This window comes from Bombina bombina, chromosome 4, assembly GCF_027579735.1.
Source record: "Bombina bombina isolate aBomBom1 chromosome 4, aBomBom1.pri, whole genome shotgun sequence".
In the NCBI taxonomy this organism is placed as follows: Eukaryota; Metazoa; Chordata; class Amphibia; order Anura; family Bombinatoridae; genus Bombina; species Bombina bombina.
Window position 1 is genome coordinate 829,483,004 of NC_069502.1, and position 27,407 is coordinate 829,510,410.

Here is a 27,407-nt window from a genome sequence, read left to right on the forward strand (position 1 = left end):
ACTAACTAAAGTACAAAAAATAAAAAAAGCTAAGTTACAAAAAATAAAAAATTAAGTTACAAACATGTTAAAAATATTACAACAATTTTAAGCTACTTACACCTAATCTAAGCCCCCTAATAAAATAACAAACCCCCCCAAAATAAAAAAAATCCCTACCCTATTCTAAATTACATAAATTTCAAAGCTCTTTTACCTTACCAGCCCTTAAAAGGGCCATTTGTGGGGGCATGCCCCAAAAAGTTCAGCTCTTTTGCCTGTAAAATAAAAATACAACCCCCCCCCCAACATTAAAACCCACCACCCACATACCCCTAATCTAACCCAAACCCCCCTTACAAAAACCTAACACTAATCCCCTGAAGATCATCCTACCTTGAGTCGTCTTCACTCAGCCGAGCCACCGATGGAACTGAAGAGGACATCCGGAGCGGAAGAAGTTAATCCTCCAAGCGGCGCTGAAGAAATCTTCCATCCGATGAAGTCATCATCCAGGCGGCGCTGAAGAAGTCTTCGATCCGGCCGATGTCATCTTCAAAGAGGCGCTGAAGAGGTCTTCTATCCGGGCGAAGTCATCTTCCAAGCCGGGTCTTGAATCTTCCTTCCGCCGACGCGGAACCACCTTCTTCACCGACGGACTACGACGAATGACGGCTCCTTTAAGGGACGTCATCCAAGATGGCGTCCCCTCAATTCCGATTGGCTGATAGGATTCTATCAGCCAATCGGAATTAAGGTAGGAAAATCTGATTGGCTGATGGAATCAGCCAATCAGATTGAGCTCGCATTCTATTGGCTGTTCCGATCAGCCAATAGAATGCGAGCTCAATCTGATTGGCTGATTGGATCAGCCAATCGGATTGAACTTGAATCTGATTGGCTGATTCCATCAGCCAATCAGATTTTCCTACCTTAATTCCGATTGGCTGATAGAATCCTATCAGCCAATCGGAATTGAGGGGACGCCATCTTGGATGACGTCCCTTAAAGGAGCCGTCATTCGTCGTAGTCCGTCGGTGAAGAAGGTGGTTCCGCGTCGGCGGAAGGAAGATTCAAGACCCGGCTTGGAAGATGACTTCGCCCGGATAGAAGACCTCTTCAGCGCCTCTTTGAAGATGACATCGGCCGGATCGAAGACTTGGATGATGACTTCATCGGATTTCTTCAGCGCCGCTTGGAGGATTAACTTCTTCCGCTCCGGATGTCCTCTTCAGTTCCATCGGTGGCTCGGCTGAGTGAAGACGACTCAAGGTAGGATGATCTTCAGGGGATTAGTGTTAGGTTTTTGTAAGGGGGGTTTGGGTTAGATTAGGGGTATGTGGGTGGTGGGTTTTAATGTTGGGGGGGGTTGTATTTTTATTTTACAGGCAAAAGAGCTGAACTTTTTGGGGCATGCCCCCACAAATGGCCCTTTTAAGGGCTGGTAAGGTAAAAGAGCTTTGAAATTTATGTAATTTAGAATAGGGTAGGGATTTTTTTTATTTTGGGGGGGTTTGTTATTTTATTAGGGGGCTTAGATTAGGTGTAAGTAGCTTAAAATTGTTGTAATATTTTTAACATGTTTGTAACTTAATTTTTTATTTTTTGTACTTTAGTTAGTTTATGTAATTGTATTTCATTGTAGTTCTTTGTAGGTAGTTTATTTAGTTAATTTAATGATAGTGTAGTATTAGGTTTAATTGTAACTTAAGTTAGGATTTATTTTACAGGTAATTTTGTATTTCTTTTAGCTAGGTAGTTATTAAATAGTTAATAACTATTTAATAACTATTCTAACTAGCTAAAATAAATACAAAGTTACCTGTAAAATAAATATAAATCCTAAGATAGCTATAATATAATTATTAATTACATTGTAGCTATCTTAGGGTTTATTTTACAGGTAAGTATTTATTTTTAAATAGGAATAATTTATTAAAGTATAGTGTAGTGTTAGGTGTAATTGTAACTTAGGTTAGGATTTATTTCACAGGTACATTTCTCTTTATTTTAGCTAGGTAAGCTATTAAATAGTTAATAACTATTTAATAGCTATTGTACATGGTTAAAATAAATTGAAAGGTACCTGTAAAATAAAAATAAATCCTAAGATAGCTAGAATATAATTATTATTTATATTGTAGCTATATTAGGGTTTATTTTAAAGGTAAGTATTTAGTTTTAAATAGGATTCATTTAGTTAATAAGAGTTAATTTATTTAGATTTATTTAATTAATATTTAAGTTAGGGGGCGTTAGGGTTAGGTTTAGGGGTTAATAATTTTATTACAGTGGCGGTGGCGTAGTGGGGGGCAGGATAGGGGTTAATAAATGTATTATAGGTGGCGACGGTGTAGGGGGGGCAGGATAGGGGTTAATACATTTAATATAGGTTGCGGCGGGTTCAGGGAGCGGCGGTTTAGGGGTTAATACATTTATTATAGTTGCGGTGGGCTCCGGGAGCGGCGGTTTAGGGGTTAATATGTATAGAGTAGCTTGCGGTGGGCTCCGGGAGCGGCGGTTTAGGGGGTAATAACTTTATTTAGTTGCGGCGGTGTAGGGGGGGTCAGATTAGTGGTGTTTAGACTCGGGGTACATGTTAGGGTGTTAGGTGTAGACAGCTCCCATAGAAATCAATGGGATGTCTGTCAGCAGCGAACTTGTACTTTCGCTATGGTCAGACTCCCATTGATTCCTATGGGATCCGCCGCCTCCAGGCTGGCGCTTTGAAAACCAGGTACGCTGGGCCGTAAAAGTGCCGAGCGTACCTGCTAGTTTTTTGATAGCTAGCAAAAGTAGTGAGAATGTGCCGCACTTGTGTGCGGAACATCTGGAGTGACGTAAGAATCGATCTGTGTCGGACTGAGTCCGGCGGATCGAAGCTTACGTCACAAAATTCTACTTTTGCCGGTCTCGAGCCTTTGATAACTAAGGCGTATCAGCCTCGCCACAAATACGCTGCGGAATACGCAGCGTATTTGAGGTTGACGGCTTGATAACTAGGCCCCAAGGAAGGGACAACAATTTCTCTACTAATGTTGTTAGAATTCACAACCTTAGATAAAAATTAAAAAGAAGTCCGCAAAACTGCCTTATCCTGATGAAAAAAATCAGAAAAGGAGTCTCACAAGAAAGAGCAGATAACTCAGAAACTCTTCTAGCAGAAGAGATGGCCAAAAGGAACAACACTTTCCAAGAAAGTAGTTTAATGTCCAAAAAAATGCATAGGTTCAAATTGAAGAAACTGTAAAGCCGTCAGAACCAAATTAAGACTCCAAGGAGGAGAAATTGATTAAATAACAGGCTTAATAAGAACTAAAGCCTGTACAAAACAGTGTATATCAGGAAGTATAGCAATCTTTCTGTGAAATAAAACAGAAAGAGCGGAGATTTGTCCTTTCAAGGAACTTGCACACAAACCCTTATCCAAACCGTCCTGAAGAAACTGTAAAATTCTAGGAATTCTAAAAGAATGCCAGGAGAAGTTATGAGAAGAACACCATGAAATGTAAGTCTTCCAAACTCTATAATTAATCTTTCTAGAAACAGATTTACGAGCTTGTAACATAGTATTAATCACTGAGTCAGAGAAACCTCTATGACTTAGTACTAAGCGTTCAATTTCCATACCTTCAAATTTAATGATTTGAGATCCTGATGGAAAAACGGACCTTGAGATAGTAGGTCTGGCCGAACGGAAGTGGCCAAAGCGGGCAACTGGACATCCAAACCAGATTCGCATACCAAAACCTGTGTGGCCATGCTGGAGCCACCAGCAACACAAATGATTGTTCCATGATGATTTTGGAGATCACTCTTGGAAGGAGAACTAGAGGCGGGAAAATGTAAGCAGGAAGATAACACCAAGGAAGTGTCAGCGCATCCCCTGCTTCCGCCTGAACATCCCTGGACAGGTATCTGGGAAGTTTCTTGTTTAGATGAGAGGCCATGAGATCTATCTCTGGAAGACTCCACAACTGAACAATCTAAGAAAACACATCTGGATGGAGAGACCACTCCCCTGGATGTAAAGTCTGGCGTCTGAGATAATCCGCCTCCCAATTGTCTACACCTGGGATAAGCACCGCAGAGATTAGACAAGAGCTGGATTCCGCCCAAACAAGTATCCAAGATACTTTTTTCATAGCTTGGGGACTGTGAGTCCCACCCTGATGATTGACATATGCCACTGTTGTGATATGTCTGTCTGAAAACAAATGAACGGTTCTCTCTTTAGCAGAGGCCAAAACTGAAGAGCTCTGAGAATTGCAAGGAGTTCTAAAATATTTATTGGTAATCTCGCCTTTTGAGATTTCCAAACCCCTTGTGCTGTCAGAGATCCCAAAACAGTTCCCCAGCCTGAAAGACTCGCATCTGTTGTGATCACAGTCCAGGTTGGCCGAACAAAAGAAGCCCCTTGAACTAAACAATGGTGATCTATCCACCATGTCAGAGAGTGTTGTACATTGATTCAGCATACAAAGCTGTAGAGGTCTCATGTGAAAACGTGCAAAGGGGATCGCGTCCGATGCTGCAGTCATGAGACTAAAACTTCCATGCACATAACCACTTAAGGGAATGACTGAGACTGAAGGTGCCGGCATGCTGCAACCAATTTTAAATGTCTCTTGTCTGTTAGAGACAGAGTCATGGACACTGAATCTATCTGGAAGCCTAAAAAGGTGACCCTTGTCTGAGGAATCAAAAACTTTTGGTAAATTGATCCTCCAACCATGTTTCCAAAGAAACAACACTAGTTGATTTGTGTGAGATTCTGAGCTAGTACCAAGATATCATCCAAATAAGGAAACACCGCAATACCCTGTTCTCTGATTACAGAGAGTAGGGCACCCAGAACCTTTGAAAAGATTCTTGGAGCTGTTGCTAGGCCAAATGGAAGAGCAACAAATTGGTAATGCTTATTTAGAAAAGAGAATCTCAGAAACTAATAATGTTCTGGATGAATCAGAATATGCATAGGTATGCATCCTGCAAGTCTATTGTGGACATATAATTTCCTTGCTGAACAAAAGGCAGAATAGTCCTTATAGTCACCATCTTGAAAGTTGGTACTCTTACATAACGATTCAAAATTTTTCAGATCCAGAACTGGTCTGAATAAATTTTCCTTCTTTGGTACAATGAATAGATTTGAATAAAACCCCAAACCTTGTTCCTGAAGAGAAACTGGCATGATTACCCCTGAAAACTCCAGGTCTGAAACACACTTCAGGAAAGCCTGAGCTTTTACTGGATTTACTGGGATACGTGAGAGAAAAAATCTTCTCACAGGAGGTCTTACTCTGAATCCTATTCAATACCCTTGAGAGACAATGCTCTGAATCCATTGATTTTGGACAGATTTTATCCAAATATCTTTGAAAAACCTTAATCTGCCTCCTACCAGCTGAGCTGGAATAAGGGCCGCACCTTCATGCAGACTTAGGGGCTGACTTTGGTTTCCTAAATGGCTTGGATTTATTCCAACTTGAGTAAGGCTTCCAATTGGAAGCAGACTCCTTGGGGGGGAAATTGAGTTTTTGTTCCTTATTCTGACGAAAGGAACGAAAATGGTTAGAAGCCTTATATTTACCCTTAGGTTTTTAATCCTGAGGCAGAAAAACTCCCTTCCCCCAGTGACAGTTGAAATAATAGAATCCAACTGAGAACCAAATAAATTATTACATTGGAAAGAAAGAGATAGTAATCTAGATTTAGATATCATATCAGCATTCCAAGATTTAAGCCACAAAGCTCTTCTAGCTAAAATAGCTAAAGACATGGATCTAACATCAATTTTGATAATATCAAAAATTGCATCACAATAAAATGATTAGCATATTGCAATAAGCGAATAATGCTAGATAAGTCAGAATCCAATTCCTGTTGCGCTAAATTCTCCAACCAGAAGGTTGATGCAGCCGCAACATCAGCCAAAGAAATTGCAGGTCTGAGAAGATGACCTGAATATAAATAGGCCTTCCTTAGATAAGATCCAAGCTTCCTATCTAAAGGATCCTTAAAAGGAAGTACTATCTTCCATAGGAATAGTGGTACGTTTAGCAAGAGTAGAAATAGCCCCATCAACTTTGGGGATTTTTTCCCAAAACTCTATAGATTTTGCTGGTAAAGGATACAATTTTTTAAACCTTGAAGAAGGAATAAAAGAAGTACCTGGCTTATTCCATTCCCTAGAAATCATATCAGAAATAGCTTCAGGAATAGGAAAAACCCCTGGAGAAACTACAGGAGGTTTAAAAACAGCATTTAAACGTTTATTAGACTGAACGTCAATAGGACTGGTTACCTCAATATCCAAAATAATTAACACTTCTTTTAATAAAGAACGCATATACTCTATTTTAAATAAATAAGTAGATTTGTCAGTGTCAATGTCTGAGGAAGGATCTTCTGTATCAGATAGATCCTCATCAGAAGAGGATAAATTATGTTGTTGGTCATTTGAAATTTCATCAACTAAATGAGAAGTTTTAAAAGACCTTTACATTTATTAGAAGGTGGAAATGCAGACAAAACCTTCAAAATAGAATCAGAAACAAATTCTTTAAAATTTACAGGTATATCATGCACATTAGAAGTTGAAGGAACTACAACGGGCAATGTGCTATTACTGATGGATACACTAACTGCATGTAAAAGTTTATCATGACAACTATTACAAATGACATTCGGCAAAATAATTTCAAAAATTTTACAACAAATGCACTTAGCTTTGGTAGGACCCATGTCAGGCAGCAATGTTCCAGCAGAAACTTCTGAGGCAGGATCAGATAAAGACATCTTGCAAAATGTAAGAGAAAAAACAACATAAAAAGCAAAATGATCTATTTCCTTATATGACAGTTTCAGGAATGGGAAAAAAAGCAAATAGCATAGGCCTCTGATAGAGAAAAAATCAAGAGGCAAACATCAATGGGGTATTGAAATAATGAAAAAGTTTGGCGCCAAGTATGACGCACAACGTAACGTAAACTTTTTTGGCGCCAAAAATAACCAGAAATGACACACTCGCGTCACTAATGACGCAACCGTGTGAAAGGTCTCGCGTCAAGTATGACGCCGGAAATGACGAACTTGCGTCATAGACGTATTTTTCCGCGCCAAAAATATTTTCGCGCCAAGAATGACGCAATAAAGTTTAGCATTTGATGCACCCGCGGGCCTAATGCCACCCGCAATTTGCAAGAAGTAGTCAATTGAAAAAAGACTAAATCCCAGGTAAGAAATTTTTTTCTATAAAAGATTTTATCTTTTTTATCTTTTTATTTATCCCCTTAGTGACCAGAGCACTTTTCCATTTTCTGTCCGTTTGGGACCAAGGCTATTTTTACATTTCTGCAGTGTTTGTGTTTAGCTGTAATTTTCCTCTTACTCATTTACTGTACCCACACATATTATATACCGTTTTTCTCGCCATTAAATGGACTTTCTAAAGATACCATTATTTTCATCATATCTTATAATTTACTATATAAAAAAAAAAATATATGAGGAAAAAATGGAAAAAAAACACTTTTTCTAACTTTGACCCCCAAAATCTGTTACACATCTGCAACCACCAAAAAACACTCATGCTAAATAGTTTCCAAATTTTGTCCTGAGTTTAGAAATACCCAATGTTTACATGTTCTTTGCTTTTTTTTGCAAGTTATAGGGCAATAAATACAAGAAGCACTTTGCTATTTCCAAACTACTTTTTTTCAAACTTAGCGCTAGTTACATTGGAACACTGATATCTTCCAGGAATCCCTGAATATCCCTTGACATGTATATATTTTTTTTTAGAAGACATCCCAAAGTATTGATCTAGGCCCATTTTGGTATATTTCATGCCACCATTTCACCGCCAAATGCGATCAAATAAAAAAAATTGTTCACTTTTTCACACATTTTGTTACAAACTTTAGGTTTCTCACTGAATTTATTTACAAACAGCTCGTGCAATTATGGCACAAATGGTTGTAAATGCTTCTCTGCAATCCCCCTTTTTCATAAATAGCAGACATATATGGATTTGGTGTTGCTTTTTGGTAATTAGAAGGCCGCTAAATGCCACTGCGCACCACACGTGTATTATGCCCAGCAATGAAGGGGTTAATTAGGGAGCATGTAGGGAGCTTGTAGGGTTAATTTTAGCTTTATTGTAGTGTAGTAGACAACCCTAAGTATTGATCTAGGCCCATTTTGGTATATTTCATGCCACCATTTCAACGCCAAATGCGATTAAATAAAAAAAAAAGTAAAATTTTTCACAATTTTAGGTTTCTCACTGAAATCATTTACAAACAGCTTGTGCAATTATGGCACAAATGGTTGTAAATGCTTCTCTGGGATCCCCTTTGTTGAGAAATAGCAGACATATATGGCTTTGGCGTTGCTTTTTGGTAATTAGAAGGCCGCTAAATGCCGCTGTGCATCACACGTGTATTATGGCTAGCAGTGAAGGGGTTAATTAGGTAGCATGTAGGGAGCTTGCAGGGTTAATTTTAGCTTTAGTGTAGAGATCAGCCTCCCACCTGACACATTACACCCCCTGATCCCTCCCAAACAGCTCTCTTCCCTCCCCCACCCCACAATTGTCCCCGCCATGTTAAGTACTGGCAGAAAGTCTGCCAGTACTAAAAAAAAAAGCTATCCTTGATAAAACATAAATAAAAAAAAATGCATATTTACATATGCTGCTCTGGAGGATCCCCCCTTAGCCCCCAACCTCCCTGATACCCCCCAAACAGCTCTTTACCCATCCCCCTCTAACTTATTAGTAGCCATCTTTGGTACTGGCAGCTGTCTGCCAGTACCCAGTTTATAGTAAAACCTTGTTTTATTATTTTTTTAAAATAATTTTCTGTAGTGTAGCTTGCCCCCCCCCAAAAGACCAACCCACCACCCCTCCCAGATCTCTTAGATCGATATATATATATATATATATTTGGCAATCACTGCCACTTTTCCCCCATACATGTTCTGTAGTGTAGCGGTTCCCACCCGCTTCCTACCCCCCCGCGCGCGCGCACCCGGCGTTCCCGCCCACGATCCCGCCCCCCGCCACATCATACGGCCCATCGATGGCCGCCCACCCGCCTCCCAGACTGGCTCCCACCCACCAACGAAACCGGCCATCGATGTCCGGTACAGAGAGGGCCACAGAGTGGCTCTCTCTGCATCGGATGGCCAAGGGGGGTTATTGCAGGATGCCTCGATGTTGAGGCATCACTGCAATAACCGGAAAGCAGCTGGAAGCGAGCAGGATCGCTTCCAGCTGCTTTCCAGACCAAGGACGTACGCCACACGTCCTCGGTCATTAAGTGTATTTTTTTAGAGGACGTGTGGCGTACGTCCTTGGTCGTTAAGGGGTTATATTACCCAAATATGAAACTGACAGTCTGCAGAAGGAAATACATGAACCTGACTCATGGCAAATATAAGTACAATACATATATTTAGAACTTTATATAAATGCATAAAGTGCCAAACCATAGCTGAGGTGTCTTAAGTAATAAAAAACATACTTACCAAAAGACACCCATCCACATATAGCAGATAGCCAAACCAGTACAGAAACAGTTATCAGTAGAGGTAATGGTAAATTGAGAGTATATAATCGATCTGAAAAGGAAATCTCTACGACCGATAACAGAGAACCCATGAAATAGACCCCCGTTAGGGAAATCATCGTATTCAACAAGTGATACTCCCTTCACGTCCCTCTGACATTCGCTGTACTTTGTGAGGAATCGGGCTTCAACAATGCTGAGAAGCGCATATCAACGTAGAAATCTTAGCACAAACTTACTTCACCACCTCCATAGGAGGCAAAGTTTGTAAAACTGAATTGTGGGTGTGGTGAGGGGTGTATTTATAGGCATTTTGAGGTTTGGGAAACTTCGCCCCTCCTGGTAGGATTGTATATCCCATATGTCACTAGCTCATGGACTCTTGCCAATTACATGAAAGAAAAAAAATAATATATATATATATATATATATATATATATATATAAATAAATATATATTTACAGGGAACACACAGTTCCCCAATGTAAAGGCACTTTTCCGTGCCACACTCCCGTCAACTTTAACCCCTAAAAACTGCTTTGTGTAGTTTTTTTTGTTCGTTTTTTTATTAAAAAAAAAAAAAAAAAAAGCTAAATTTTTTAAAATAAAAATACAATATTCTTTATTTTGTAGGCAATTGGGTATATTTTGAAAATGGCTGGTTATTTATCACACGCCCGGAAACTGACAAATTTGCCGTTTACGGGCACACAATAAATAAGCACTCCACTTGTAATTTAGCCCTTAGAAAACAAAATTTGCAAAAGATTGCTGTACTGAGCTTCATTCCCTTGTGGCCATGTTAGTCTCCGGCCGGCAAACATATTATTAATAGATACAAATATACAGTTTTACATACAGATGTAGACAATACGTCTGTTGCGGTTGTCAATATTATAAGCCAATGGCATGCTTACTATTAATAGCAACTAAACTGTAGGATACGTCTGTATGAATATTTACCTAAAAGAGCAGAACAAACCTCACATTTTTTATTTCAGCCACTTTTGGGCCTCACTGCAACTCAAATAAACAAATTGAAGGAAACTTATATAATCGTCCGCTTATGGACCTTACTTTATACAGAACTATACCTTATAACTATCATAACAACTGCTTGTTCCTTCCATAGACTCCTGAAGCCACTTATGGACTTAAAGGGACAGGAAACATGAACATTTTCTTTCATGATTTGGATAGAACAATTTTAAATAAGTTTTCAATTTACTTCTACTACTAAATTGTCTTTATTCTCTTGTTATCCTTTGCTGAAGGAACAGCTTTGTACTATTGACAGCTAGATGAACACATCTAGTTATCCGATCACAAAAGACAAATTTATGCAGGCACCAATCAGCAGCTAGCTCCCACTAGTGTAGGATATGTGTGTGTTCTTTTTCAACAAGGGTTGCCAAGAGAACAAAGCACGTTTGATAATATAAGTGAATTTAAGCGTCTTAAAATTAAATGCTCTATCAGAATCATGCAAGATTCATTTTCACTTTCCTGTCCCTTTAACTAATATTATATATGAATATAGCAGAAGGAACCTGCAATGACAAACATACATGTATATTACAGCTATCATAATAGTTGTTCCTTCAACAAGCTCTTAAAGACACTTATGGACTCCATTATTAATATAAATGTAGAAGGAACCTGCAATCACATCCACATTTTTGTAAAGTAGCACACAACTATAACAGAAGTCTCATACGGAGGGATAAGCTTAGCCTCTTTAGCTAGCAATATGATATACATTTATATAATAAACACATATATACAACATAAAGAAATGCAATTCCACTTATTTAGCCAACAATTAGGATATCTGTAAGTCTGGAAGGTGCACCTCTTCATATAAAGGTTAAAAGGCACTATAATAAAATGACCTGGAGTAGGCATAGAAACTGCACTGCAAATAAAAATAAATACTAGCGTCATATTGATGGTTTAAGAGCGGGGCATGGTCTTCTGGAGGACTAAAAGGAAGGCAATAGTAGGAGCCAAAAAGCTCTTGGTACCTACTTGATAGGCCTAGTATGGCTACTTACAATTTCCCCAATGACAACATGACTCTCAATATATCTATCACATCTGACTCAGATGTCACCCTTAAAACTGCTCATAGTGTTTCTCGGACTATAAAAAAACATATGTTAAGGATTAAAAATTCTTATAAACATACCCTCAGGGGAGATTCCTTATCTTGGTTTGTAGGCTGGAGGGTAACACCTATAGCTTCTTATTATGGCCCAAACTCTTCTCAAATTAGACATCTTAAGAAATTTTTATCTCGCTTAGACAAAGTAAAGAAAGGCCTTCTATTGCTCGCCGGCGATTTTAATATGGTCATAGACCCAGTGATAGATAAGAGAGTACCTCACAATAGGCCTATAGACAAGGCCATCGTGGACACCTCCAAAAAATTCTTCACCCTTCTGACCCAGGCCAATCTTTTTGATGTGTGGCGTTCTTTCAACTCCACCAATAGAGATTACACTTACTACTCCCCGGTTCATGATTCCTATTCTAGAATAGATTTTTTCTTCAGTAACCCCTGGCTTTTAGACAAGATAGGAGGGTCATCCATTGGAGAGGTAACTTGGTCTGACCATAACCCAGTGACTGTATGTCTGAACGGAGTGGCTGAACCGTCCTCTAGACCCCCCTGGCGTCTAATTGATTTGTTGCTGTCGGTTCTGGGGCAGATTGAGAAGTTTGAGTCTGAGATTGCATCTTTTCTTGAACTGAATGACACAGGAGATGTTGATAATTTCAACTTCTGGGGAGCTCTTAAAGCATACTTACGGGGTCTATTCATTAAACTCCAGGTTCAGACTCGCCGGGAATCCTCGACATCCTTAGCCAACCTACATATAGAATTAAGGTCCTTGAAAGATTCGCACAAGCTAACTCTAGACCCTACCCTTCTATCACGAATTGCTTCAGTGCAACATCATCTTAAAATATTGGAAAATCAGAGAGTCCAAGACAGATTACGTGAGAATAAGAAGCTATTCTATCGTAAGGGGAACAAGCCTGACTACCTGTTAGCAAGGAAGTTGCGTGAGAGAACAGCCCAGGCCAGAATTCCCTATCTAATCACTGATAATCGCAAATTGACTAATCCTAATGATATAGGGTTTGAGTTTGCCAGATATTATGCAAAACTATATAATTTGCAAACTTTGGGAGGACATGCTCTTCCTAGGGCTGCTGATATTAGACTGTTTCTATCTAATTTATCCCTGCCAAAACTTTCCGAGGAACAGGTTGCTTCCTAAGAGGCTCCAGTGTCCATCGAGGAAGTTAAAAATGCTATTTTTTTCTCTCAGGCCTCGGAAGTCCCCTGGTCGGGATGGATACTCAGATTTTTTCTACAAAACCTTTAGTGCTTGCTTAACTCCTCTTCTCACACGCGTGTTCAACTCAGCAGAACAACTGGGTTACTTTCCGAATGAATTCCTTCAGGCATCCATTGTAACTTTACCTAAGCCTGGGAAATCCCCAGACGATTGTCCCAATTTTAGGCCGATCTCCCTTCTAAATCTAGATGCAAAGTTATATGCCAAGATCTTGGCTAAGCGTCTAAATAAGATGATCCCATGCCTAGTGACCCCGGATCAGGTGGGCTTCACCTTGGGGCGACAAAGCCCCGATAATACTAGAAGATTGTTGAATATATTTTTTGAAGTAGGTCGGCTCGGTCTCCCGTGCGCTGCGGTGTCACTTGATGCTGAGAAAGCGTTTGACCGAGTCGACTGGCTATATATGAGAGAGGTATTGATGCATTTTGGGTTCACGTCGTCTATCTGCACTAAAATCTTTGCGTTATATTCCAACCCTTCAGCCCGAGTGAGAGGATTGGGGTTTTTGTCCCCTGAATTCAAAATTACGAACGGAACCCGGCAAGGGTGTCCGTTGTCCCCCTTGCTTTTCGCCCTTATGATGGAGCCACTTGCGGAAGCTATTAGGAAGTCTGTTGAGATAAAGGGGATTGCACTGCATGACACTACCCAAAAGGTAGTTTTGTTCGCGGACGACCTAACTGTGTTGGTCACCGACCCGCTGGAATCATTACCAAAACTATTCGATCTACTAGAAACCTTTTCAAACATTAGCATGTACAAACTTAATTACCCTAAAACTGAAGCATTCACTTTAAATATCTCCAATTTAGACTTTCAGGCCTTAAAGCGACGGTTCCCTTTTGTCTGGTCCTCTACGCGGCTAAAGCATTTGGGAGTTTATCTATCGCAAAATATCTCTACTATTATATCATCTAATTTTCACCCCCTATTATGTAAGTTTAAAGAATATTTTGTAAAATGGGACTCACCTAATATTTCTTGGTGGGGCAGGATAGCTGCTATCAAAATGAACCTCTTACCAAAATTGACATATCTTTTCCGGTGCCTTCCTCTCCCTATACCTAAGAGCATAATTTCACAGTTCCAGCGACTGTGCAACAATTTTATTTGGAAGAGTAAGCGCCCTAGAGTGGCGATGAAACTTATGTCATATCCAATACTAGCCGGCGGAGCAGCAGCTCCTAATATAGCGGTCTACCATGAGGCATCTAGGTTAGCCCATATTACAGGGGTTTGGAGTCTTCTGAAAGTAGGTGGGCGGAGATTGAGCAGGCGTCTCTGCCAAAGGGACTCAACCTGCGGGATCTAATTTGGATCCCAAGACACTCCAGGAAACCAGAGCTAAGTCTAAACTACATCATAGCCTCTAACTTAGTTTTGGGATAAAATTCACCATAGGAACGGAATCGCTCCACATCCCTCCCCGACCCACTCTATCATGGGCTTATTGGGGGCCTTAGCAGACCCACATCCTCTGGAGTGGAAGGCACTAGAGATTCAGACTGTAGAGGATTTGTTCTCGGATACGGGCTTACTCTCAGTCACTCTTTTTCAAAGCAGATTTTCCCCCTCACCCCTGATGAGTTTTGAGTTCTTTCGACTACGCAACTTTTTGCGTGCTTGGGGCTCTTCTTCAGGACCTCTAAGATCCTGAACCTTGTGGGAGAAGCTCTGGGATGCAAAATATCTCGCCCCAAGGGTGTTCTCTCTTGCCTACTCCACCCTCATACAAGCACCTATATACAACAAGTCTTTTTATATCATGCATTGGGAGGGTGCTCTGCATTTTAACGCCTCTGAAGAGGCATGGAGGTCTGCAACCTTATTAACTAAAAGTGCGGTCCATAGTACTACCTATTTTGAACTCTATTTTAAGACCCTGACACAATGGCATTACACCCCCTTACGCTTATTTCAGATCTCCAAAACAAATTCCCCTATGTGTTGGAGGGGATGTGGCAAAGTGGGATCCCCAGCCCATATGTGGTGGGAGTGTCCTAAGATTCAGAGAATCTGGACCAGGGCATTCTACTACTGCACCAAACTAGGCTTGGTGGAATCTAATCGGCCAGCTGCAGCACTATTCCATTTATTCTCTGACAAGATACCTCGACACTTAAAGTATCTGTGTATATATATTTTCATGTCTGTTAAGCTAAACATTGCTAAGGCATGGCTCCAATCTAAGGGCCCTAGATGGAGTCAGATTAAGTCTACAATGGCACATATTGAAACCATGGAATGCGCAGTCTTTGCAGCTAACAACAAAATCACGATTCATTGTTTATGTTGGGAAGCCTGGCGACAATGCCTAGAAGGGGAGATTATCATGTGCTAGAAATGCTTTGTGCCTTATGTGTTGGGATTATTGGTGACACCACTCATGGGGGATGGATACCGGCCGCCAGTGGGTCCTCCTGTAGGGATTCAAAGCTATAGTGACACTTGGAATTAGAGGTGGGGAGTCATCCCCCTCCCCCCCACTTTTTCTCTTCCCCCCTCTCCCCCCCTCCCTTCTCACTCCCCCCCCCTCTTCCCTTCCCACTCCCCCCCTTTTTTTTTTTTCCCCCTTCCTTCCCCTCTTTCCTTTTTTTTATATACTACTTGCTATACATTTGTTGAGTTGCTCTTTTTCTCGCTTGATATTAATAAACAACTCGTCAATCTATGTCTATATCATATAATGTTGTTTATTGACTGTTAATGAACCGTTGTGTCAAGTGTTACAAAAGTAAAAAATGTATGAGGTTTGCTTAGTTTTGGGACTCTATGCATGACATACTATCGTCTACTTTTATCCTGTCATTAGAAACTATTGTATATTATACTATTAGTGACTTGATATTGATAGCTACTGAGCTCTTATTGTATGATGATGTTTCTCGTTGTTACATAAGTGTCACCTGTATTTGTATTTGTATGTCATTTTATCATAAACCTCAATAAAAACTATTTAAACAAAAAAAAAAAAAAAATTCTTATAAACATCAGCCTAAAGATAAGCCATGCTGTGAGCATTTGTAAAGGTAAAAGCCTATTGAGACATGTAGTCCTTATAGTAATGGGCATAAGGCAATGACTCATATATCCAACTAAGCCCCAACGTTTAACTGAGAAATTGTATAACCTAGGATGCACATTTCCTCAACACCTCAAGTTGGTCATTCTTGAAAATAAGAAATCCTAGAATTATTAGTAAAACAACAGATTACTTACAAAAATGTTATAAATATATAAGCTAGAACAATAAGCTTCAGCAAACTCAGGTTAAGTAGTGTAACGCTGCTATGTGTTGGAATTCAGGGAGGGCAACCTGTCATTATTGTATGGGTCCCCATAAAGACCCCATCTGGACCGCAAAAGCACAGAAATAAGTATACATATAGTTCTGATAACATTATAATTGTCTGTATATGCTATTATTTAAGTCTGTGGTTATTAACATGTGAGGCTGGCCTCTTTAGGGGGCATTAGGACAGATAAGGGGAGGTGTGGTAGCAGTGAAACTTCCCACTATCCAATTGAAATCACAAGCAGGAACACTGAGGTTGGAATCGCTCAGATTGCATTGCGTCATTTGTCTTGATCGGTAACTTGAGTTTAACACAGGAGTAAAAGTGCAAATTTAAGCGTGAGTGAAGCACTCATTTGGTTGAGCAGTAACCGCTCTTAAGAGCTGTTTGTAAACCTTGGATCAGATGTAAATTCCCCACATTAAAGTGATGGTAAACTATCACTAATCTTATATGCATGTATTCTAATAATTTTTAAGATGCTAATAGCAATATTATTTATTTTTACAATTTTTTTTATTTTTCTTCAAAATAATACATTTCATTACCTGTCCATCAACAGCTTCCCTCCTCCCACTTAGAAACTCCATTATTCCTTTCCGTGACGTACATGGTGGATTGATCTATTGGCACGTTACATAATTTGGCTGTACTAAGCGGAGTTACTGACATCACTCAATGTGCTACTTGTTACAAAGCGCATGCTCTAATTTTGTCACTGGGTTTCTTTCAAGTAAACACTGAATTGTAACAGTATCTACAATTCAGTGTTTGCAATTGCGTCACTATGTTATGCCCACTACAATTAGCACGCATGAGTGAAAATTCATATGAACGAGCATGGCTGACTTTGTGGGGTTGCAGGAATAGAGAGCGGGAGTATGGATGTGATTTTCCGGTCTGTTTACTCATAGAAAACTGCCAGGCAGCTGACTCAGTTTAGGATTGGTGGATCATGATAAAAAAAAAAAAAAGGGACAAAAAAGCGGGGCCGATTTTGCAGCGCACGTGACCACTAAGAAAATATGTAAAAAAAAAAATAAGGGTTTGGAAATACTACTTAAATTTTTTTTTTATACTTTTACTTAATATTTGCTAAACTTTATAATGGCAGCATCAATAAATACATTGTTTACCATCACTTTAAATCTAAAAATAAATATTACAATTTACAAGAGAAAAAAAATTAAGTAAAAATATTTCTGTGTGTGGGGGGGGGTTGCTGTCTCATAAATTTTATAAGAGGGGAGGCCCATAGCATAAGACCTTGAAAACCCCTGATTTAAAGCAATGGATAGTCTCCAAACATTAATGAGGGGTTAACTCATTTAACAGCTCTACGAGTCACTAAAAAGCTGCAAAGCTAAAAAAAATATATAGAGCAATTAAAGGCTTAAAGAATGAAACGTTTAGCCTTTATAAAAAAAATAGCTGGGATTCAAGGAGCCTGCCGTGTTAACAAAGGAAAGCAATCTCTTGGGAGAAATACAGACGGCCTTACCATATGCAAGACATCCAGGATCTCAGGCCCATTATATTTCCTCCAGTCAAGTGCAATAAAGGGTATCATAAAAATTTCACAGATGACACTGTTACACAGGACTGCCAGAACAGTTTAGGTTGTGTTGGTCCCACCCTCCATAGTTGCAACTGTCCCTTTTTGGAGTGCATCCAGTTGGTGAACCAGGGAGCCGGCCGCTGTCCCCGGAATATCAAAAGTGTACCAAATCATTACACTCCCAAGTAGCATCCCCCTGTCTGTAGATAGCAAACTGACAAGTGACCCTTCTTCCACCTCTAAGCCATTCTCAGCAAAGTTTACAAACTTTTCTGTAGTACAGGGGGGGGGGGGCAAAGAAGGAATCTTGGGGAGTTGCTTAGGCGTACTTTGTTCTACATTCCCGGTTTTAGGAACCTGTGACATGTTATCCAGAGGTCTTAGTGCAGGAAATCTGAAGTTGTTTTCTATGCTGTATAGCGGATTGGGGTCTTCCCCAGCCACCTCAGAAGTAGGGGCTAAATAGCTTTCTCCCGCCAACAACATAAAACTAGGCGATCAATACTCTTGCAGACCCTCCTCTCAAAACCATCAAAGAGGAACTAAATAGCTCTGGAAAATTTCTGGAAACCTTTCAGGGAGTGCTCAAGTTTAAAATATAACTCTGGAGCTAAATATTTGATGCAATTTTACTTATGCTATTATGAGTCTCACTGCTCGATAACCCAGTCTCCTGGGAGGTTATTTGTGGCAGCATAGACTCTGGTCACCGTTGATTGAAACAAATAGGCAACGTTGCAGAAGTAATGGACTCTCTTGGGAACCACACAGTTTCACTAAAGAACATAGGTCAGGTATGAAGACTTGTTACATGCTTTCAGACTTGCTGGAATAAAACTTCACATGGATATGCTAACTAAACCAAGTAGGTAAAATGGAGTAGGAGCTCCTTCAAACTGTGTCCTGATGCTTTAGTGGTTGGCACTACCTTCCAAATTAAATTTTATTAGATATCATATGGTGCACAATTTTCCATAGACCCCCCCCAGATAAAATGGATATGTAACAAATGGTTTCTGGATCAGGCTTATTTATGTCACCAGAAGAGTATAGCAGACTTAAAGGGACAGTATACTGTAAAATAGTTTTTCCCTTAATGTGTTTACAATAGCTTTTTTTACCAACTGCGGAGTAAAAAATGTATGAAAATTAGCTTTTTAAGGTTTATTTCTGTATATTAAAGCTCTGATTTTGTGTTTTGAAGCCACAGCCTAATAAAATGGGTTGAGCTTGTAGGTATAATCAGATCTCATTACTGTATCACATTGTGCACATATACCTGCTTCTTTATCTTATATCTGTCCTTAAAACAATCACCAATACTTTGAGAGAACAATGGAAAATCAACATTTTATTACCTTATCTCTGCTTTATCACACTGGGAGTGTAATTTCTTCTGCTGGCTGTGTTTACAAAGCTTATCTATAGCTGGTACGCGCGGCCACAAACTTTCAGAATAGGTGGGGATACCACATGCTAAATTAACAATTTCAAATGCCAATATAAGGGTAAAGGAGCTACTTGTAAACAATTTAATAAACTCCAGCAGGTAAAGTGGATCATTGGGAACAAATTAAAGGGGAGAAAATGTTTGAGTAAACTGTCCCTTTAACAAGAAATATGATTCAGTATTTTGTGATCATGTGTAATGAGTTTCTTTAAGATTACAACAACACCCACAATATCAAAGGAATGGTGAGCTGTGTCAAGGCAATAAGGTCTCTGGTTCACCTGAATGTTGTACAGGTTAGAAGATGTTTTTCGGCCCATAAAAATATAAATGGCTTCTTCAGCTTGATGGACACAAATAGAGCTATTTACTCCACTGAACTAAACATACCTGTTTGGTTTGATCATGTGGTTGCTAAAGGAGGGTGTCTTAATTATCCTTATTACAGTGGTTATTACATCCATGGATCCACGCAAATGAAAAAATGAAAGTATATTACAAAGTAGTCCTAATAAACACAATTAAATATTTTATATTTCAATGTGTTTCATGTCGTGTTCACCCCTTAGCTGCGGAACATTTCACACCCCTGTGCTGAGATGTTTTGAGCTTTTAAAATCTGCTTACATTTAATTAAGCCCTACTAGAAGTAATTTTCCAATGAGAAACACACCCAAACTATACTATTATTTTATATGAGGACTCTGCATCAAAAGGTAAAAAAAAAAAAAAAACAGCATATTTTTGTTTTTAGAACCATTTTAATAAATAAGGTCATAAACAATACAGTGTAAAAATATTTTTTTTTTCTCAACTCTAGTCAAAACTGTTCTGGATCATAGCATAAATAGAGAATATATTTATAATATATAATTTAGCAATTAAACATCAAAAATGAAAAAAAAAATGTAGTGTTATCATTGTATGCAACAAGGGGGGGCACTCCTAATCCAGACAAGGGCTTTTGCATTTTTTATAATAACATAGGGGCATATCCTAAACAACTGGTCAATTTCAATTCCGAACTCTGTCACCTCAGTGATAAACTGACTAGAATGCCTTCAACAGTACCTAAATTGCAAAGACGGCTTCATCAACAGGGCATTTTATTTGTGCCATGTGATCACTTGGCTATTAAAATACATACAGTAAGCCACCTAGTAAACTTTTGCAGTGCAGAAGGAGCCTCAAACTACTTCAAAAGCGCCCCCCCCCCCAAGGATAACGTAGTCATTATCATTACTAGGTATTGTGTGGGTGATAACTACATGCCACTCTTCTCTTAAAGGGAAACTCAAGTAAAAAAAAAACTGCATGCTCTTTCTGAATCATAAAAGTTTAAAGACACTTTACAATGTACTTCCATTATCAAATTATCTTCACACTTTCTGGGGAACAAGATCCTACTGAGCATGTGCACAAGCTCACAGGGTTTACGCATACTAGTGTGTGATTGGCTGATGTCTGTCACATGATCCAGGGTGCCGGAAAATGGGAGAAAAATTAATTTGACAGAAGAAAATCAACTGCTTATTTGAAATTCAGAGTAGGTGTTAAATCATTGTCTTTTTATTATGCAATTGTTTATTATGCAATTCTTCTGCAATGAGAGGTCCTTTAAGTGGTTATGTTCTTATTTCCTTTAATATGACTTTTCTGATGCTTAGTAAGATTTGACTTTAGAGTAAAATATTTCCCACACTCAGAACATGAAAATGCTCTCTCTCCTGTATGAATTTTCTGATGACGAATAAGATGTGGTTTCCGAGTAAAACATTTCCCACAGTCAGAACATGAAAATGCTCTCTCTCCTGTATGAATTTTCTGATGACGAATAAGATGTAGTTTCCGTGTAAAACATTTCCCACAGTCAGAACATGAAAATTCTCTCTCCTGTATGAATTTTCTGATGCGTAATAAGATGTGATTTCTGAGTAAAACATTTCCCACAGTCAGAACATGAAAATCCTCTCTCTCCTGTATGAATTTTCTGATGCATAATAAGATTTGATTTCTGAGTAAAACATTTCCCACAGTCAGAACATGAAAATGCTCTCTCTCCTGTATGAATTTTCTGATGATCAATGAGATGTGATTTTAGAGTAAAACATTTCCCACAGTCAGAACATGAAAATGCTCTCTCTCCTGTATGACTTTTCTGATGGACAATAAGATACGACTTCCGAGTAAAACATTTCCCACAGTCAGAACATGAAAATTCTTTCTCTCCTGTATGAATTTTCTGATGCGTAATAAGATTTGATTTCTGAGTAAAACATTTCCCACAGTCAGAACATGAAAATTCTCTCTCTCCTGTATGAATTTTCTGATGGACAATAAGATACGACTTCCGAGTAAAACATTTCCCACATACAGAACATGACTTTTCTTTTTCTCCTGTATGAATTTTCTGATGAACAACAAGATTCCCTTTACGGTTAAAACATGTCCCACATATAGAACAGGAAAATGGTTTTTCTCCTTTATGAACTTTCAGATGTCTATAAAGATATGATTTCTTGAGAAAATATTTCCCACATTCAGAACATGAAAATTCTCTCTCTCCTGTATGAATTTTCTGATGGACAATAAGATACGACTTCCGAGTAAAACATTTCCCACATACAGAACATGACTTTTCTTTTTCTCCTGTATGAATTTTCTGATGAACAACAAGATTCCCTTTACGGTTAAAACATGTCCCACATATAGAACAGGAAAATGGTTTTTCTCCTTTATGAACTTTCAGATGTCTATAAAGATATGATTTCTTGAGAAAATATTTCCCACATTCAGAACATAAATTTCCCACTTGGCTTCTTTGATGAAGATTTAAAGAAGCATCTGCACTCTGATCATGACTAGGATTATTGTGATTTGTGAATTCACCTGTCAATAAGAAAGACAATGGAAGTAACGTTATTTATTAATAAATAAATATTTAATCATGAGAAATTTTAACTGTTCTAAGTTAGTGTATACTACAAAGGTAGGGGACTTTCCGTAACCCCTACACTTTTACCCAGCTCCATGCTAAGGCTTAACAACAGTTTACTGGACATCAGTGACTATTTTTAAAGGACTCACAAATATACCATATACACCAATCACTGAACTAAACTAAAATTAATGTTGTACTTTTGTACCTATTATTTTTCTTAAATGTATTATTTAGAGCCTTTTAAAATTGTGATCTCAGAAAATTTCAGTAATACAATTATTTTAGCCCCAAAACAAATTTTTATAACTACTTTTTGTGTGCTTGTAGTTAAAACAAGGATAACTCTAAAACAACAAAAGAAAACGGCCCCATCACAAACATATAAGTATCACATCTACCGAAAAAATATTATCACCAACAAAGCTTACATTAACATAAGCGCATATTGGCATCAATATCTCCTGAGGGAAATGAACAGACGCCAGATATGATTGTATATATTTACTTACATATCAGTGAAACATTGAGGTTTGCCTAGGAACGGGAACTCCTATGAGGTATGTGGTTGCACTATAGGCATTCACTGGTGGTGTTTAACTGTTTAGGACTTTTTGGAATGTTTTTTAAAAGGATTACAGGTTGTTTGAAAATAACAACATGTACTATTCTTTGTTCAGGGTATCATATGACACATATTAATTAGGTAGATTGTTGATTTGTCACACCTGTTTATCAGGTACAGGGAGGAGCATATGGGCTCTGTATCAGGTTTTAAATCTAGAGCTTCCTTATTGTTAACAGATGCCTGAGTAAGCAGCTAGACAAGCTGAGAAACGCGTTGCAATCTGTTACCACTATTTCCACTATTGTTGTTTTTTTAACTTTATTGGGTGCACACTATACCCATTGTTTTTATAAGATTTTAATAAATATTTGTTGTATCAATTGGAAGCCTGAGCATCTATTGCTTCTCCCACCACCTGGAGTTCCTGTGTATTCCTGTTTATCCGATGGCCGGATCAGTGTTGCTGGACCACTGCGAGTCCCCAGGCTGCATCATTTAGCACACAGCCAAACCCTTGTGAGTATTATTTTAATACAATAATTGTCAGTTGTCAGCACCATTGCCATATTGCACAAGGAGGCGCCCTCTTTGTGATTTTTCTCACAGATTTTTGGATTTCTTTGTTGCCTATGAGAGGCGCTGCCCGCACTCTGCATACCTGCACTTTAATCATAGTGAACAATCTTTTTGGACGTCATCTTACATCCGATTCTATTGACATTAAAGGACTCAGTTAAGGCACTAATATAAATTAGACAAAACAAAAAAGAACAAACCATGGCACTACTACGGTTGTTGCCCTTTTTAAATTTGAGTATTAATACGCCACTCACAGAGGCTGAAAATATTCAAATAAATATCCAATTGGGCGGGTGCTGTACACCTGACAAGACTAATACGTAGGAAAAGGTTTCAGTCAAAACTGAAAAGGTGTGTACATATATAGCACTCAACAACCGTTGGGGCTAAATTATAATAAATCGTACTAGCCAGAACTGATTGAAAATATCATGTCTGATTTCAATATGTAAAATTTAACCTTTATTTCTATAAATTTAAAAAAAAACACAATAACACAAAAAATCCTAAATATTAAAAACACAGTCACCGTATGACGGGCATGTCGGTAAACAGCACAGGTGTGGTGGCTGCCCCTAATGAGTTGGAGCGCCGATCACACTATTATCACAAGAACAAATAGGGACGATCTAAATGATAACTTGGAGGTGGTCTAGTGACCTGTGTAATGTGACAACATTGAGTAATACAGTCAAAAAATTACTACAGTATTCACCTCTACTGTATAACACCAGCGCTATAGGGGAATATGAAAAGTGGGAATGATATATCCTATCCCAAATTCTAGTTTGCCAGTGATGGGGTATTATTCTAGGTTAGATAGATTTAAACAGCTACGATTTAACATAATAGTGGTTCAACAAAGAAAGATTGTGTAGGTGATCCAAGTGTGTCACTATCCAAGTATGGACCTGGACACAATTAGTAACTTATATAGGTGTTTTAATTGGTTTGGGCATTAGACTCAGTACTGTCAAAGAAGATTAATGCTTCACATATATATTAATGAAATATTTGTTTTTGCACAGTATAGACCGTAGGTACACCATCCATTAACTAATGAAGGTTTATTATAATACTGAAATATCTATGCCGAACATGAACTATATAGATAGTCAATAGTTCCACCTAGGTCACATCAGATAAGGTTGGTCAATGTTATTTATTTATAGGATTGGATATTGAACCAGTGAATAGTTAATCCAATAATAGGATAGGTTTTATAATAAACCTTCATTAGTTAATGGATGGTGTACCTACGGTCTATACTGGGCAAAAACAAATATTTCATTAATTTATATGTGAAGCATTAATCTTCTTTGACAATACTGAGTCTAATGCCCAAACCAATTAAAACACCTATATAAGTTACTAATTGTGTTCAGGTCCATACTTGGATAGTGACACACTTGGATCACCTACACAATCTTTCTTTGTTGAACCACTATTATGTTAAATCGTAGCTGTTTAAATATATCTAACCTAGAATAATACCCCATGTTACGGTTGCCTCCAGGCTGGCTGGAAGTTGGACCGTAGAAAAGGATGCTCCTAGCGCTCACCAAAGGATCATCAGCACCGTAGACACTATAACTACTGCGTAGCCACCATACGTAATGCAGACTCTACGAACCACCGCTGCTGGGCTGGTATCTCGCAATCTGCTCTGCGCCCTGGACCTACGACCAGGCTCCAGTAGGTGAACCTCTTCCTTCTGTACAGCGAAGCAGGATCAGGAACAAGAGCTCTTACAAGAGCTCAGTAGCTAAGGGAGTATGAAGAGCATAGCAATCCCTGTAGTGATTATAGCTGTCCCCTACAAACATGAGTCAAAGCTGCAAGTTAGAGGGTCAGAAAAGGTCTGATGTGCTGGAACACACAGCCTGCTTTTTATTGAGGTTACATGCAAAAAAAAAAAGACACTCTCAGGGGGAGGCATAAAATCCCCAATCACACATTTGATACATTTAGATAGAGACAACGCCCTTTGACAGGCCACAACATTACTTCAGCAGATAACCTAGTTACACACAATAAAACAATGCAGTCCACCTTATCACTAGCAGTCTGATTAGACAATGGGAATGTTTATCACTAAACTTAATTAGAGCTGATCCCAGCAAACTTGTATTTAGAATAGGTTCTTGAAGCTGAACAAAATTAACTCTTAATGGCACACAATGAAAACTAATGCTTTTGTAACAGTGCTCCCTTTCTGTGGAACACTCTGCCTGTGTGGTACTTGGTTCAGTAAGCCCTATTTACTGAACCAAGTGGGAGAAGCCAGGGACAAGTTATTTTACAGGTCTGGGGGCATAGTCTTAAAGGGGCATTGTTCACCAAAGTCACAATATGTCCTCAGACGTTTCTTAAAGGGCGATACACACCCAATAAAAGTTAATACGTTCTCAGGGGCACAATCTTCCAGGGGCCATAGTCATGAGGAAGGAGGCTGGCAAATAGGCTTCTCCCCAATCCAGGGAAGCAGGGCAATCTTCCATTTAAAGGGCCAGTTACAAATAGCAGTTTGTAGCACCCCATCACTGGCAAACTAGAATTTGGGATAGGATATATCATTCCCACTTTTCATATTCCCCTATAGCGCTGGTCTTATACAGTAGAGGTGAATACTGTAGTCATTTTTTGACTGTATTACTCAATATTGTCACATTACACAGGTGACTAGACCACCTCCAAGTTATCATTTAGATCGTCCCTATTTGTTCTTGTGATAATAGTGTGATCGGCGCTCCAACTCATTAGGGGCAGCCACCACACCTGTGCTGTTTACCGACATACCCGTCATACGGTGACTGTGTTTTTAATATTTAGGATTTTTTGTGTTATTGTGTTTTTTTTAAATTTATAGAAATAAAGGTTAAATTTTACATAAATTTTCAATCAGTTCTGGCTATTACGATTTATTATAATTTAGCCCCAACGGTTGTTGAGTGCTATATATGTACACACCTTTTCAGTTTTGACTGAAACCTTTTCCTATTAATATAAATTATATATACATCTGTATACATACTATTGTTATATATGTTATAATAATAACGTTTCTGTGCCATAATATATCTTAGCGCCCTCTGGAGCTGGATAGGTAGGTATTACAGCAGTAGTTTTTAAATGAAAACTTACCTGTCAAATTAAAAAAAACTAAAGTTTAAACTAACAATTAAACTAATATAACTATTAAATTAATATTAAACTAACTACCAATTAAAAAAAAAAACTAAACTACCATTAAAAAAATCCTAACACTACTCTAAAAATTACAAAGTATCTAATTACAAAAAAATACTACTAAGTTACAAAAAATAACAAACACTAAATTACGGCAAATAAAAAACAAAATTATCCAAAATAAAAAAAGAATTACACCTAATCTAATAGCCCTATCAAAATAAAAAAGCCCACCCAAAATAAAAAAACCCTAGCCTACAATAAACTACCAATGACCCTTAAAAGGGCCTTTTGTGGGGCATTGCCCCAAAGATATTAGCTCTTTTACCTGTAAAAAAAAAAAAATACAAAGACCCCCAACAGTAAAAGCCACCACCCAACCATCCCCCCAAAATAAAAAACCTAAATCTAAAAAAGCTAAGCTATCCATTGCCCTGAAAAGGGCATTTGTATGGACATTGCCCTAAAAGGGCATTTAGCTCTTTTACTGCCCAAACCCTAAAACTAAAAAAAAAAAAAAAAAAAAAAAAATCCCAAAAAAAAATTAAAAAGCCTAACATTAACCCCCGACGATCCACTTACAGTTTTTGAAGTCCCGCTTGAACAATCTTCATCCCAGCGGCGAAGTCCTCATCCAGGTGGCGAGAAGTCTTCATCCAGGCGGCCTCTTCAATCTTCACCCCGGCGGCAAAGTCCTCATCCAAGCGGAGAGAAGTCTTCATCCAGGCAGCCTCTTCAATCTTCATCCAGACGGCCTCTTCAATCTTCATCCAGACGGCATCTTCTATCTTGATCCCGGTGGCGCAGAGCGGGTCCATCCTAAAGACATCCGGCGTGGAGCATCCTCTTCATATGGTCACCGCCGTACACTGAATCTTTAATGCAAGGTACACAATTCAAGATG

The 27,407-nt window shown here is 38.7% G+C and overlaps 1 protein-coding gene across 1 annotated transcript in view; it reads right to left on the reverse strand.

The window, feature by feature from the left end:
- Window positions 1-19,970: 19,970 nt before the first annotated feature.
- The window catches only part of LOC128657161 (zinc finger protein OZF-like), a 54,442-nt gene continuing 47,005 nt past the window's right edge, over window positions 19,971-27,407 (reverse strand). The window contains exon 6 of the mRNA XM_053711402.1: window positions 19,971-22,118. Within this exon, the coding sequence (XP_053567377.1) occupies window positions 21,100-22,118 (1,019 nt within the window). The 3' untranslated portion in view covers window positions 19,971-21,099. The remainder of the gene's footprint in view (window positions 22,119-27,407) is intronic.